This window comes from Fundulus heteroclitus, chromosome 13 (genome assembly GCF_011125445.2).
Source record: "Fundulus heteroclitus isolate FHET01 chromosome 13, MU-UCD_Fhet_4.1, whole genome shotgun sequence".
NCBI classification, from domain to species: Eukaryota; Metazoa; Chordata; class Actinopteri; order Cyprinodontiformes; family Fundulidae; genus Fundulus; species Fundulus heteroclitus.
In genome coordinates, this window is record NC_046373.1 from 5,708,110 (window position 1) to 5,722,566 (window position 14,457).

The window sequence follows — 14,457 nt, forward strand, 5'->3', positions numbered from 1 at the left end:
TTAGCATGGTAAAGACAGGGCAGTGAGGAACCTACACCACTGTTGGGTTGCCTTTATTCAGAAAGGGTTTCTGGATCTGCAGAGATAATTTGATCACCGAAAATGTTCTGTCGAAGTGTTGTGACAAATAACTGGGATCATATGAAATTCTAAGCTTTGAAATCCGTCATGATGCTGCTTACGGTTTAATCCGCTCCACTGAGAAGATTGGTTGACCTCTATTTACTAGGGTCTCCCGGCTCTGTACAGCAGCAATGTGCCTTTTATTAGACATATTGATAACAGACTGTCAGGCCACTCCTTTTGATGATGACGCTTTTTCTACCAGAAGACCAAATAAGCAACTCTTTTGTGTCCCTCTTTTGGGAATTACCATAATTACCACCTTCTATTACTTTTTTTTTAATTAAATGAATATCTTCTTGTCCATATTGCCATGCAGGATTTTTTAACATGCTTTATTGAATTTGATTTACATGTTGGGATTTTATGTGATGGTCTAACAAAAAGTAACATAGAACTAAAGTTAAAGGAAAACATGATATTAAAAATAAAAGTCTGAAATGTGTGAGGTGCATTTTTTCAACTCAGTTCAATTTGATTTATATAGCGCCAATTCATGAAACATGTCATCTCAAGGCACTTTCAAATTAAGTCAAATTAAGTCAAATTAAGTCAGATTATACATTCAATCAGATTATATAAGTGTGTTTTGACACACTTATGCTGAGACATAAAACACTTTCTATGGTAGCAATGTAAAGATTTTTAGCAGCTTAGTGGAAAGTCCGTTTCAGTTGCCTGAGAAAGAAGAGCCATTGTTGGGCTTTCTTCACCAGGTGGCAGGTGAAACCAGGAGAGGTCGTAAGAGATGGGATTGCTCAGGAATCTAATGCTGAGTGTCCACAGGCTACACCCCCACCCCCACCCCCACCCCCACCCCCACCCCCACCCCCTGTACGCAGAGTGGAGCGTGTTCGGTCTCCCTGGACCTCCTGTTTGTGGGGTGGATAGCAAAACAGTCATGGGTGAAGAGGATGAAGAGAGCAGGCCTGAGGACACAATCTTGTGACGTACCAGTGTTGAGGATCAGTGGGGCGGATGTTTGTTTCCCTATCCTCACCACCTGGGTGTACCATGTGCTTTCCATGTGGAGCCATGCTTCCAGACACGGCGGCCCTGAAGCTTCACAACCTGGGAATATATGCACCGCTTTGCCCTTTGATCACTGCCTTCCTCACCAACAAGCCCCACATTTTGAGGATAGGGAAACTCACATCCGGCCCACTGATCCCCAACACTGGAATGCCACAGGGTTATGTCCTCAGCCCTGCTCTCTTCACCCTCTTCACACAAAACTGCTCTGCTATCCACTCCACAATCATGGTTGTGAGGTTTGCGGACAACATCACTGTGGTGGGTCTCATATCCACCAATGATGAGACCCACTACAGAATTGAGGTCCACAACCAGACACAGCGGTGCTCCAAGATCAACTTCATCCTGAACACCAGCAAGACCAAGGAGGTCACAGTGGACTATGAGAGGTCTAGGAAGACTGAACAAGTTTCTCTCTGCATACAGGGGTAAAGCCCGGCTAAAACCTGCTCTATTGCAAATCTACCAAGATGTGGCTTGGCAACAACAGCATAAATATGTGAAGCAGCCAAGTAAACTTATCTAAAATCAAAGTTGATCGGAAGAAGGAGAGGGGCAAATAAAGGCCAACACTGGAAGTAAACATTCTAGATGCTGCAAAAGGCTTGAGACAGGAGCGTAGGTTACCATTCCAATAGAACAACCCTAAGCATGCAGCCAGAGCTGCATGCTTAGCTACAATGGAATCGCTTCATGTATTATGGCACAATTACAGTACACACTTAAATTGAAATGAGAATTTGTGGAGAGACTTTAAAATTGCTGTTCGCAGCCATTCCCATCCAATCTCACTGAATTTGAGCTATTTTACAAACACGTCTCCAAATGTGCAAAGCTGATTGAGACATCAGCATTACCTCCAAAACCTGCAACCGTAATTACAGCAGAAAAATGGTTCGGCATGGTATTGACACAGAGGTGCTAAATACAAAACCACATCACACTTTTCGGATTTCCACTAGGAAAAAACAAACAAACAAACAAACATGTAATCCGTGCAATTTATTCTTTTACTTCACACTTATGCACTACCATGTGTTGGTTTAGCACATTAAACCAGTTAAAATACTCAACATAAACACTGTATAGTAAGGAATTCAGGAAATTTTAGTGCATTAAAACAAAAGAGGTGCAGGTTTGCCCAGACGTTCACATATTAAAAAGGTGTGTCTCTTTATGTGTTGCATACTGGGAAAAAAAAATAAAGGTCTAAATTGCTTCCATGGTTGAGTGGGTCCTTTGAAAAACTCTTAGGAAAATGTGTTTTTCTCTTACCTGAGAAATGGGACTTTTTCGGTGCATATCTCATCTAGGCATGCTTTTCAGTGCTATACCATCTAAAGCCAATTTAAAGCACTATTTGTAAGAGGATTGTTCCCAGAGGAGGGATCAGTATAGTTGTCAGTGGCTGAAATGCTGATGACAGAATGTTTAGTTGCAGAAAAGTGCTTTTGAGGGAAGAGCTTTTCCAGCAGATTGGTTTCAGTACCAGATCAGATCCGGTGCTTACCTAATAGGGTCAAATGGATTCCATAAAGACCTTAGAAACTCTATTCAAACATGAAAAGGGACATAATAACTTCCATCTAAATGTGACTGTTTGCCTTTCGAGCTGTCAGTTACCTGAGCACTCTGGCATGTTGCCTGTCCAGGTCCCGTTTACGGTACAGTGTCGGGTAAGCAGTCCAGTAGAGTAGTAACCTTCCCTGCAACTGTAAGTGATGGATCTGGAAAAAGTCAGTCCATCGTGAACAAGGATCTGGGCATTCCGTGGAGTTCCTGGATTTCCACATGAGATCACTGTGAAAGAAAATAAAGAAGAGTAGAAGAGAAAATATTGAAGGTACCTTTTTATTTTATGGGAAGCCATTCACACAGTTTCGACGCTGATTAACTTTAAAAATTAATTTTGTTGTTTTGTCTCTTCTGAGTCAGCCCATCAACCAACATTAAAAGCTTGAAGCCTCCAGCAATATAACTGTGTCAAAAGTTAACACAATTCATTATGTCATCTGACTGGTCTGTACATTCTGACTGAGATATTTCTCCATGCCATTTATTTTCAATTACCTCCAACGGGGCCCCATCTAAAGCTCCCCCTGGTTCAGTTTCTCTCCTTTTTGTTTTTCCCGCTCGCTTTTTCCATCTACCCACTCCTACCCCGATTACGTTTTTATACCTCCTACTTTGTAAGCAATCCAGCTTTGACAGACACATCCTTTACACAGAAAAAAATCCCTTGGTGTCTGTCCAGCCGCTAGCAATAGTTCTGTTCATTACAGTCTCCAGCTTGCCCCGGGCCGTCAGAACCCCGGGGGCATTGGCCTCCCATCATGACCAGATGTAGCCTGCCCCTTGAAGTCCCTGCCAACTGAGAACAGGTGGGCAACCTTGGCTACTGAGCGCGATGCACACGGAGTGAGGCATGGGACAGTTGTGCTGTAGGTTGGGGGTAGGGTTGGGGGTGAGGGGGTGTGTGGAGAGTTGTTGTGAGCTCCTACCAGACACGGTCTGTAAGGCAGGTCATGATTCTGAGAATGCCCACATCAGATAAATGTTTTTCTTGTGTGTCTTAAGGGACCTAAGTAAACTTTCAGGTATCTTATTAAGGGATTACTGCTATTATTGCAAATTGTTAATTCATTTGCAAACAAAACCAAAATATTTGCAACTTCTCTCGTTTTCAAAGTTTATTTATTCGCTTGACTCCCGTTCACCTGCTCACCCACACATATGCAGAGAAATGACCGTGGGACCTTGGTTTTAGGCACTTGACGTTGAGGTTTAATTCATCACTTGGGCGTGATGTCAAATTGGGACATGAAGTATTCAAAAAGGAAGGTCTCATATTATTGCTGAAATTGTTGAATTTTTTTTGGCTTTTCTACATTTGCAAGTCTTTGGTGAATCAAATTCAAAGAGACGAATGAAATAACCTTGTCAGGAAAAATTGTATAAAGATGAATAAGAAAATTCAAAACACTTACTTAACAGAACAAATGTGACCATTTTACACGTATCAAAAGTGCTTTGTAGCAGTTTTTCAGGTTAAGTCTAGTAATAATTTACCCCAAAACCATGCATAATTTTGTATGTGATGTCCTTGTTTTCCTTGCAGTAAATCCCAAGGCAGAACATTTAATGCTTTATTATATTGTAGATCTACTGGGTTTTCCCTGTGGATATGTCCAGAATATAATCTTGTGATCAAACGACTGCATATATTCAAAAACAACAGGAACACAATAATGAACCAGTTCTTCATATTCCAACTGTTTAACAGAGCTCACAGCCACAGGAATGAAGCGGGAGTTCAACTTTTTTTAGCGAATGTAGTAGGAGTTTCTTACCATGACACTCCGGTTGTGTTCCCACCCATGTACCGTTGGCCAGACACGCTCTCTCTGGGGAACCCTTTAGAATGTAACCAGGTTCACAGCTGAAACGTACGACGCTGCCCACAGTGAATTCATCTCCAAGACGAATGCCGTGAACAGGTACGCCTGGATCGCCACATAGACCACTGGATTCCCCTACAATGACAAACCAAACCGTTAAACATAAAGAACATTTGTGCATGAGCATGCATCGGGAATGAATCCTGCAGAACTGCGTAGTTAGAACAATGACTCGTGTCTTTTCCCATAGATCCAGTGATATGATAATTGCCTACCTCCCAAATGAATGGTCGCATTGCCAGTTAAGTTTGATTGTTTGTGCATGCCGCACAAAGTTCACAAGATCAGCAGAATTTGCTTCAAAATCTCAAGATCTTCAAGTATTAACACAGACAGTTACTATGCTCAACATCTACTTTACAAGACAGCTAGAAATATTTTATTACCCCATACGGTGCCTCGCAAAAGTATTTAAACCTTTTAACATTATAAACACATGCTCCAATGTAAGTTCAGTCATGGCTCCTGAACGCAGGTACATGCAACACTTTTTGGACTTCATACGTGGAAAATATTGAAAACCATCCATCATTTTTGTTCAGTTCTGAAGAAATTTATATTTCACATAAAATTCCATTAAAATACATTTTTGACAAGTTTGCGTTAACATGCCTAAATGTGCGTGGCACTGTAGTCAAGACAGAAATACCAAGTTAACATGAAAGCGTCGATTGACCGTAGAGATAACACCAGAGGAGATCCACAGGATGAAGGTAAACATAATATATAATGACAGTGAACTGTCAGAAAGCGACTTTACTGTCGCGCAGCTTGTGTGCCTGTTCGTACAACTTCATACCTCCCTGACGCTGTCTGTGTCTGTTCACTTTTCCGTCCCATCTGTGTGACCGTGCATTTGCATATATGGGGATGCCTGGGTCGTTTAACGTGTGACTCACTGGAGCCCTGAAGTAAATTGTTGTCGCTGGAGAGTAGTATGGGGGGCCTGTGTTTTTATACTGCTTCATAAGCCAGCATTGATGTTCCTCGGTCTAATGAGAGCAATTAAAAGAATTTTATGGAGGAGACTGTTTGCCCTTGACGCCTGTGGAGCAGATGGGTAACTCAATCTTTGGCCCAACTATTTTGTAGATCTCCTACCAACAGATGCCACTCAAAGTCTTCATTCATGCTCTATAAGGGCATCTATGGAAATGGGAATAATGTCCCAACTGAATTAATGAAGTGTTAAATGATAGATCTAAAGAGGATGATGGCTCACCTATGATGTGATAATGCATTTGCTTGCTCAGGAGTCTTATTTAAGAAGATTCTGAATATTAGGTTTTGGTCTTTCATAAAGCGTGATTTGGTAGAACACAGACAGACACAGATGGACTGGGAAGTCTAAGCGATCTGACCGTCTTGGTGTTGTTTTCCGTACCGGAGCAGTGCGGCGGAGAGCCACTCCAATGCCCGTCCAGCTGGCACATTCGGGTAGTGTTTCCGATGATGCTCCGTTGGCCCATGCAGCTGTAGCGGATGACCGAGCCAACTGTTCGACGGTCGCCTGAGATCTGGGCGTAGGGAGGCATGCTGGGGCGGTCACAGAGCACCACTGTCCAATTAAAGCAGAGAAGTGAGGAGACACGGGTTAAACAACTTCTGTTACGTGTGATGTTATTCGGAGTGTTTTCGACATATAATTAGAGATGGCTGAAACCATCTGGTGACCAGAACTGGATGGTTCTCGGTTTGAGCAGCCCTGAACGATGACCGGCTGGCTGGCAACTCAAAAATGAGAAAAGAAAAAAAACCAAAAAGGTTTTTCCAATCAGTGAAGACACTAACAAGGGCTACAAAGTCACCCTAAAAGACAGCCCTCTTCAGAGTAAAAGTTGTTTCTCCAGGAAGAAGAGCTAATTATCTTTTTTCAGTAACTGCATTTAATAAATTAAGTCAAAAGAAAGACAAAAAGGCGTAGGAAGCTATTCAAAATGAAACTATCCTCTGCAGAGGCATGACGGGCTGTTCACTCATATGGCTAGAACAGAGCTAGAGTTTGGCAGGTGCTAGTAATCCTACACACCTTCACCGTTTTGTACTTTTGAAGGTATGAAAAGAAGCCGTCTGTTAAAAGGATGTCAGTTTACACCCACCTTTGGGGGGATTTCATTAAACTGACAATTTACCTGGAACTAAACTGATCAGACACATGGAGGCTTGAAGGTATTACAGCAAAGTTTTTTAAGCTCCTTAGGACATTCTGGACTTTGTAATAGTTGTCATTTTATTCAAACCATTATCATTAAAGTGAAATCATCATTCTCTAGGGCAGGGGTTCCCAAAGTGGGGGTTGGAACCCCCGGGGAGGGGCTGGCAGTTGGTGCCGGGGACCTCATGGGGGTTGCGAGATGATTTGATACTGATGTGCTTAAAAATATTTAGTATTTCCTGCACTTCATTGTAAGAGTTCTAATAAAAACACAACTTATTCTCGCAATTTTACAATTACAAGATTCATTTTACACCAAAGGGCTGGACGATATAGAAATCATATTGATCAATATCAATAATTATCAACAAATTCAAAACATATATTTTAAGTGCAGCCCTGGCCATTTTATGCTGCTGCTTAGCAACCTATTTTTAGATACAGAACACTCTGAATTCAAAGTCCACCCTTTATTCAACCAACTTTTTAACAAAACTGCAAGTTTTTAAAAAAGAAAAGTAGAAAGCGTGAACTCTGAACTCTTTGAAGGGGCTGGGACTTGGTTCCTGGGTCTGGGTCTGTGATTGGTTGGGAGGATGTAATGACTGTAGTAATTTATTGACCCTTTTTTCTATCATCGATATACTTCTACTGATCGATATATATTGTCATTGAATTATCGTTCAGCCCTAGCTCACCAGTCTCTGGGGCCGTTATCTTAGCCTCGTGAGACCATCCTGATCTCGCGAGCTTTCAAGGTTTCACTCACAGATCAGTCTGGCTACTCTCGGTTGAAGAAAATTTGGAGCCGTTCACCAAACGAACGTCCAATCAGCGTTGGCTTTGAGGCGGGTTGAGGTGTGACGCAACGAGATGCGCGACAGTTCAGTCTAAAGAACATGGCGGTTTCAGCCGATGAAACTAGCTTTATCGTGGCTATCGAGCAAGTTTTATCGGAATTACAGAGTATTTCTTTGCTGAGCTAACGAGCCTTTACTTGCAGCAGCAAGAGTAGCTTGGCTTTTGGTTGTGTTTTCGTCGTCGCTCTGTTACGAGCGACGACGAATCTGATTGGTTCATTTGGCCCGTCTATCACCAACATAGGCCAATCAGCTAACCAGTATTTTCGCCCCTTCCCAAAATTACTTCAACGGAAGGTTTCCAGATGGATATGCGGAGCAAATCTATCTGGCGGAGTCAGGTAACCGTTATCTTGGAAAAGTTTTGGAAAACTGGGAACCCCTGCTTTAGGGAATACACATGTCTGCAGTTTACTGGTAATAATGATAAGTAATGCAAATTGTGCCAGCTGCTAATACAGGATGGCGATGTTGCCTCTACGTTAATATAAAGAACGACTGGTCTTGGCAGGAAGGCTAGAAACAACTATTTTAGTTGTTCATCATAGTTCTTAAATGGAAATGACTAAAACAAAAATAGGAAAAAGATCTGTGCATCTCTAGTATAAACATAAACATTTTTCCTTTTAAGTCATCTTCTTTTACAAAGTACTTAAACAACCGCTCTTGCTACTCACACAGACATTTGGGTAGGGAGCGGTCCCAGGTGCCGTCGCCTTGGCAGGAGATGGAGCTGGTTCCCAGCAGATAATAGCCAGGGTTACAGCGGTACGTCACCGTCGTCTGGAAGCTATACCGATGTGGCCCGCTGGACAATACCTGCCTGATGCTGTTCTCCACATGGCCTGGCTCTGTGCAGTTTACAACTGTGAGGATCAATGCAGCGGAGGAAATGGAGACAGAGAGGAAAACACGTTTGTAAGCACCTCCGTGAGTCAGGATTAGATTTAAACAACATTTAGATATCAAATCTTAAAATAAATTGTACAATGTGGTGTTAAAGATTTGATTTATCTGAGGTAATCTCCATGCTCGTCTAGAAAGATGGTGGCGACGGACGGAGCGCTCACAGACAGTTGGGGAAGGACATATGACACAAAATACAGTAGTTAACGCACCATAATAATATTCTAACAATGGTAACCAATAACCATCATAACCAAGCCATCTTGATCGTCTCATACGGCACATTTGATGAGCCATTATCTCAGTAACGTCAGCACAGTCAGCGTTGCCATTTAGCCTATACCTACATGTATACAGTGATGCCAAAGCGCTAATGGCTTCCAAAACACACTCTACGAGTTTGCCTGCAGCTATTATAGCCCGGCTTGCCTTGCCAACCTCACTCCTATCGATGTGTTTTTTTTGTTCCAGCCAAACGGAATGCACTGTATGCTAATGTGTGCAAAAAGCTTGCTCATTTTCATGCGCCCAAGCTGTCCAGCTATGCTAAATCACCCCCAAATATCTTCCATAATGTATTCCTCCCAGTAGAGTGCTGACCCTTGGTGCCATCATTTACAACTTACTGCATAATAACTCTACAACGCGCATTTGAAGCTGTGGAGCCGTTTCAGTGAGAGGGCACGGCGTAGCTCGGAACGTGGCTTTCATCAAATGTGCTCGCGCGTCAGGAACTGAAAGGGGGTTCCAACAGTTGTCTAAACTGACTGACTTCTTGGTAAATTCCTGTGTGGCCCAGTGTGAGGAAAAAGGGGGGGGGGGGGTGAAAGGAAAACAAAGAATAGAGGTGAAACGGGAAGCAGAGCTGAGGCAATTTATTTCAATTCCAATCAAAGGTGCGACCCTTTGTCAACTTCTTCCCCCTCTGTAGGTGATGTGTCCATGGCTTCACCCCTCTATTCCTCGCTTTGCTCCAAAGCAAAAGAAATATTATTTATTATGTACTGTGTACTGTGGGTACAGAAAGTATTCAGACCTCATTAAATTATGGACTCTTTGTTTCATTGCAGCCATTTGCAGAAATAAAAAAGGCCATTTTATTTCTCATTAATGTACACTCAGTACCCCATCTTGACAGAAAAAAACAGACATGTAGAACATTTTTCAAATTTATAAAAAAAAAAAGAAAAATTGAAATATCACATTGTCATAAGTTTTCAGACCCTTTGCTGAAACACTCATATTTAACTCACATGCTGTCTATTCCTTCTGATCCTCCTTAAGAGGGTTCAACTCCTTCATTGTAGTCCAGCTTTGTTTAATTGCACTGACTGGACCTGATTGGGAGAGGCACACACCTGTCTATAGAAGACCTTACAGCTCACAGCGCATGTCAGAGCAAATGAGAATCGTGAGGTCGAAGGAAGTGCCCGAGGAGCTCAGAGACAGAATGTGGCAAGGCACAGGTCTGGCCAAGGTTACAAAAGGATTTCTGCAGCACTCAAGCAGCACAGAGGCCTCCGTAATCCTTAAATGGAAGAGGTTTGGGGCGACCAGAACTCTTCCTAGACCTGGCCGTCCAGCCCAACTGAGAAATCGAGGGAGAAGAGCCTTGGTGAGAGAGGAAAAGAAGAACCCAAAGATCACTGTGGCTGAGCTCCAGAGATGCAGTAGGGAGATGGAAGAAAGTTCCACAAAGTCAACTATCATTGCAGCCCTCCACCAGTCACAGCTTCATGGCAGAGTGGAGGAGGATCTGCAAGGAAATATAACTATTTGGGGATAATCTGCATCCCCAAATCTGGTTGTGTAAAAGTTGTTGCATCATTCCCAAGAAAACTCAGGCTGTACTAGCTTCAAAGGGTGCTTCTACTCAGTACTGGGCAAATGGTCTGACAACTTATGACCATTTGATATATCTGATCAGCTTTTCTTTTTAAACAATTAGCAACACGTTCTACATGTCTGTTTCTTTATGTCAAGATAGGGTGCTGAGTGTCCATTAATGAGAAATAAAATGCCTTTTTTTTATTTTAGCAAATGGCTGCAATAAAACAAAAATTAAATAATTTAAAGAGGTCTGAATACTTTCTGTAGCCACTGTATATATATATGTATGTATGTATATATATATATATATATATATATATATATATATATATATATATATATATATATATATATATATACACACACACGCATACATACATACACTACAGCTGGTAACAAGGGGGGAATTGGATACCTGCCACCCTGGCAGAGATCTGATGCTATGAGCATTGAATCCATAAACTTTATAGACTTTATAATAAAACTCTGCAGCACTTTTGGGATTATGCACATCCACACCTACAGCTTTGCAATTCTGCAACTTTTTGTTTTTGTATTTTGCCCTTACTGCACAGTCTCTAATTGTTCTGTGTTGTTTTTATAATATTTACCCTTGTTTCTATCTGCATACTTCCTTTTGCCTTTACTTCCTTTTGCTGCTGGGACACCTGCATTTTCGGTAGGATTTATCTCTAGAGTTTGTAAGGGCCATTGTGAGGCAGGGACTTTTCTACATCATTCCAATGCAGCTCTGGCTTTTCCCTCCAACCCAATTTTCAAAATTAATGCAGCTTCACCACATTTTCTCCACATTTGCTCTGTATTGAGCTCCATCCTTTTTAATAATTTACTCAGTTCCCCTTTTCCTGCAAAAAAAAAAGCATTCCCACAGCATAATGCTCCCACCAATATGTTGAAATATCTGCTGTGTCTCCCACATGACATGTGATTTGTGAACCCCATGACCAGTAGCTGTCTTGTTGACAGATTATCCCACCTATGCGATAGATCTCAGTTCCTCCAGAGTTAGCTCTAGGAAACAATCTAGGTGGACGGTCATGTTTCCATAGGTTTGTAGTTGTGCTACGCTTTAATTTTTTTGCCAGCAAAGGATCAAACATTTTTCTGTGAGATATTGAAATCCTGGAACATTTTTTTTTTTTTTGTAATCTGTTCCGGCTTTAAAGTTCTCGAGAACTTTAAAGCTGACCTGTCTGTGCTGTTCCTTGGTCTTCATGATGCTGTTTGTTCACTAACGCCCTCTGTTTCCCATTTGTTTCTGTCACACTGAAAGCTGAGACTAAGAGTGAGATGGATGAAGCGCACGCCGGCGCAGTTTTGTTGCTCAGGAAGAAAGAGCGAGGCCCACACTTTACCGAATGTGTCACAATAGCTGTAATTAATGTAATAAATCTGAGTGACAAAAAGACTTGTAAGCTGCTTATGTCTTTGCATCAAAAGTGAGGATAATAGGCATTAAAACAGCTGCTCACACACACACACACACACACACACACACACACACACACTTTACATAAAATGTGTCTGACAGTCAGAATCTGCGCTGAAACAAGGCTGATCCTAATATGATGTCACTTCTGGACCGGAGAGATTTTAAGACGCGTGTCTGGGAGGAAATCTTGCCTGCTTATGTACATAGCGGGCAAATGAACTCTTTAAAAAAAAAAAAAAAACTGACAAAGGATGCCAGTGAGATTTGTAATCTCCCGATGACACCAGCAAAGTATCAAGAACACCAAATCCCCTTTTTTTTCCCCCCTCCATATAAAACAAACTCAACAAGTCAATCAGTCACTTTTCCTGTCAGAGCTCGTCACATTTAGGGCCCGGCTTCGCTAGCGGGCCCCTGTCTGTTCCTGTCACAAACCCTTCGGATAGAAACCACTTATACATAGACGCGATTGCCGAGACGCGTTGCCTGTCGCGAAAACGCCACCGAATTAAAAGTCTTTGCCTTACTCATGCGAAGCAGAGCTGAGCAACTCCTATATTGTGAACAAAATCCAAGATGCAGGTCTTCGCAGGCTGCTGGTTTTCATACCACCTCAAGGATCCGGTGATTGCCTTTGGATTTGTCTCTGCATGGCTATTAACTAACATTGTTTCCCTTACACACACGTCTGCCTTGGTGGATGAAAGAGGCAGCGGGAATGTGAAGGAATATTGGCAATTGGAAATATTATGTGGAAGCCGACGTAATTAAATAAACTGGACTCTTTTTTTTTTTTTTTTTTCATTTGAGCTTTCCCTGAATGTAAACGTGTTAAATTCCCTGTCCCCAAGGTGCCTCTCTGCTTCATCGCCACACTCTCTATGATTAAGGTCACCAGTGGTCAAAGAAGATACGACTCTACACATTATATCAGGTAATTTATTACTTACCCATACAAATGGGCAAAGATAGAAAAAGAAAAGTCTGTGCAAGTCTGTTGAAATTAGGCATTTTTCTTAAGCTGATTCCTCTTCCTGCCGGGCCTATATGAAACCGTTTCTCTATGGATGTAATTAATACCTTGCAAGAACACTCAAAATGTTCAACTTGTGAAAATGTTCAAAAATCATATTAAGAGGAGAATAATGGCATGCTTTGCAAAAAAAAAAAAGAAAGAAATACATTTATATCAGCCCCTGGGAGATGTGTTGTACAACCACTCCTTACAGTTTGAGCTGCAAACTGTTACGCGTTTGCCAGCTTTGCACATCCGCGAGAGACAATTTTCCTTGCAAAACAGCTCAACCTCAGTCCTACTGAAGGGAGAGCATTTGAACAGCAACTTTTAAGTTCTGCCACCGATTCCAGGATTGTCTTGTGTTTACCTTCAACCAACTTCTCATCAACTTGTATGTTTTTTTTTGTTGTTGCTGTTTTCGTACTGCTCTTGCGTAAGACGTGTTTTTGTGGGTCAGGGACTGCAGATGGAAAACTATGAGAGCTAGAAAGTGGTACTAAACAGATTTATCTTTGGGAGTAATGCTCCTGTACACGGTCCCTGTTCAATAAACTAAATAAACAAACAAACTGGTCCAGCCTTGCTGAAGGAAAATATAGCAACGGCTGGCGTGTTTCATCAAGTGGTTTGTGCATTGAGAGTGAGATGCTCCATGAGATGTTCAGAGCTTGAGATATTGCTGCGTAACCTAATAGGGCTTTAAACTTCTCAACTCTGTCCTATCTGTGGTGTCTCTTGATCTTTATGATGTTCTTTGTTCACTGATGTTCTCCAACAAATCTGAGGACTTCACAGAACAGCTGGATTTAAACTGAGTTGGAATATCACCCTCGTTCAGAAATAGATCTACAAATAGGTTTGTTCTGATTTTAATTCAGTGGACAGGACATTTTAGGGGTATGTGAGTAAGGGAGCTGAAAACAAATGCACCCTCAATTTTCCACAATAGTTTGCATTGGTCTGCCGCATAAAATCCCCGTAAAATGAGCTGAATGCTGACAAAAGCTGAAAAAGTTCAAGCGGTATGAATATTTTCAAAGACAGAGTACATGGAAAAATATATAATGTATTTGCTTCAATAAAATGAAAAAAAACTTTGTTTTTCAGCTGCAAAGTGAAGGCCTCCATATATTTCTATATACACTAGATAGACAGACAGACAGACAGACAGACAGACAGACAGACAGACAGACAGACAGACAGACAGACAGACAGACAGACAGACAGACAGACAGACAGACAGACAGACAGACAGACAGACAGACAGACAGACAGACAGACAGACAGACAGATAGATAGATAGATAGATAGATAGATAGATAGATAGATAGATAGATAGAATTTTCCAAATGATTCTGGTGGGATCACAAATGCACAAGTAGTCTTCTCAACACTTACTTTTACATTTGGGTAGGGCATTGTTCCATTGTCCATTGGCCTGGCAGGTCGATTTAACAGCCCCGTGCAGAACATATCCAGTGTTGCAGACAAAACGCACCGCATCATTTAGGTTGAACTGGCTTCCCTGTGTCACGCCAAATGTTGGGTTTCCAGGGTGTCCGCATGTGATGGCTGACAGAGTCAAAGGAAAAATGAAGTCATTGATACACAGCTAAAGT

The 14,457-nt window shown here is 41.8% G+C and overlaps 1 protein-coding gene across 2 annotated transcripts in view; it reads right to left on the reverse strand.

The window, feature by feature from the left end:
• The window catches only part of csmd2 (CUB and Sushi multiple domains 2), a 340,637-nt gene that overhangs the window by 41,009 nt on the left and 285,171 nt on the right, over positions 1-14,457 (reverse strand). For both annotated transcript variants that reach the window (XM_021322558.2, XM_036144950.1), the window contains 5 exons: positions 14,237-14,410; positions 8,309-8,497; positions 6,001-6,174; positions 4,509-4,691; positions 2,782-2,958 (listed from right to left, as the gene is read on the reverse strand). In XM_021322558.2, the coding sequence (XP_021178233.2) occupies positions 2,782-2,958; positions 4,509-4,691; positions 6,001-6,174; positions 8,309-8,497; positions 14,237-14,410 (897 nt within the window). The remainder of the gene's footprint in view (positions 1-2,781; positions 2,959-4,508; positions 4,692-6,000; positions 6,175-8,308; positions 8,498-14,236; positions 14,411-14,457) is intronic.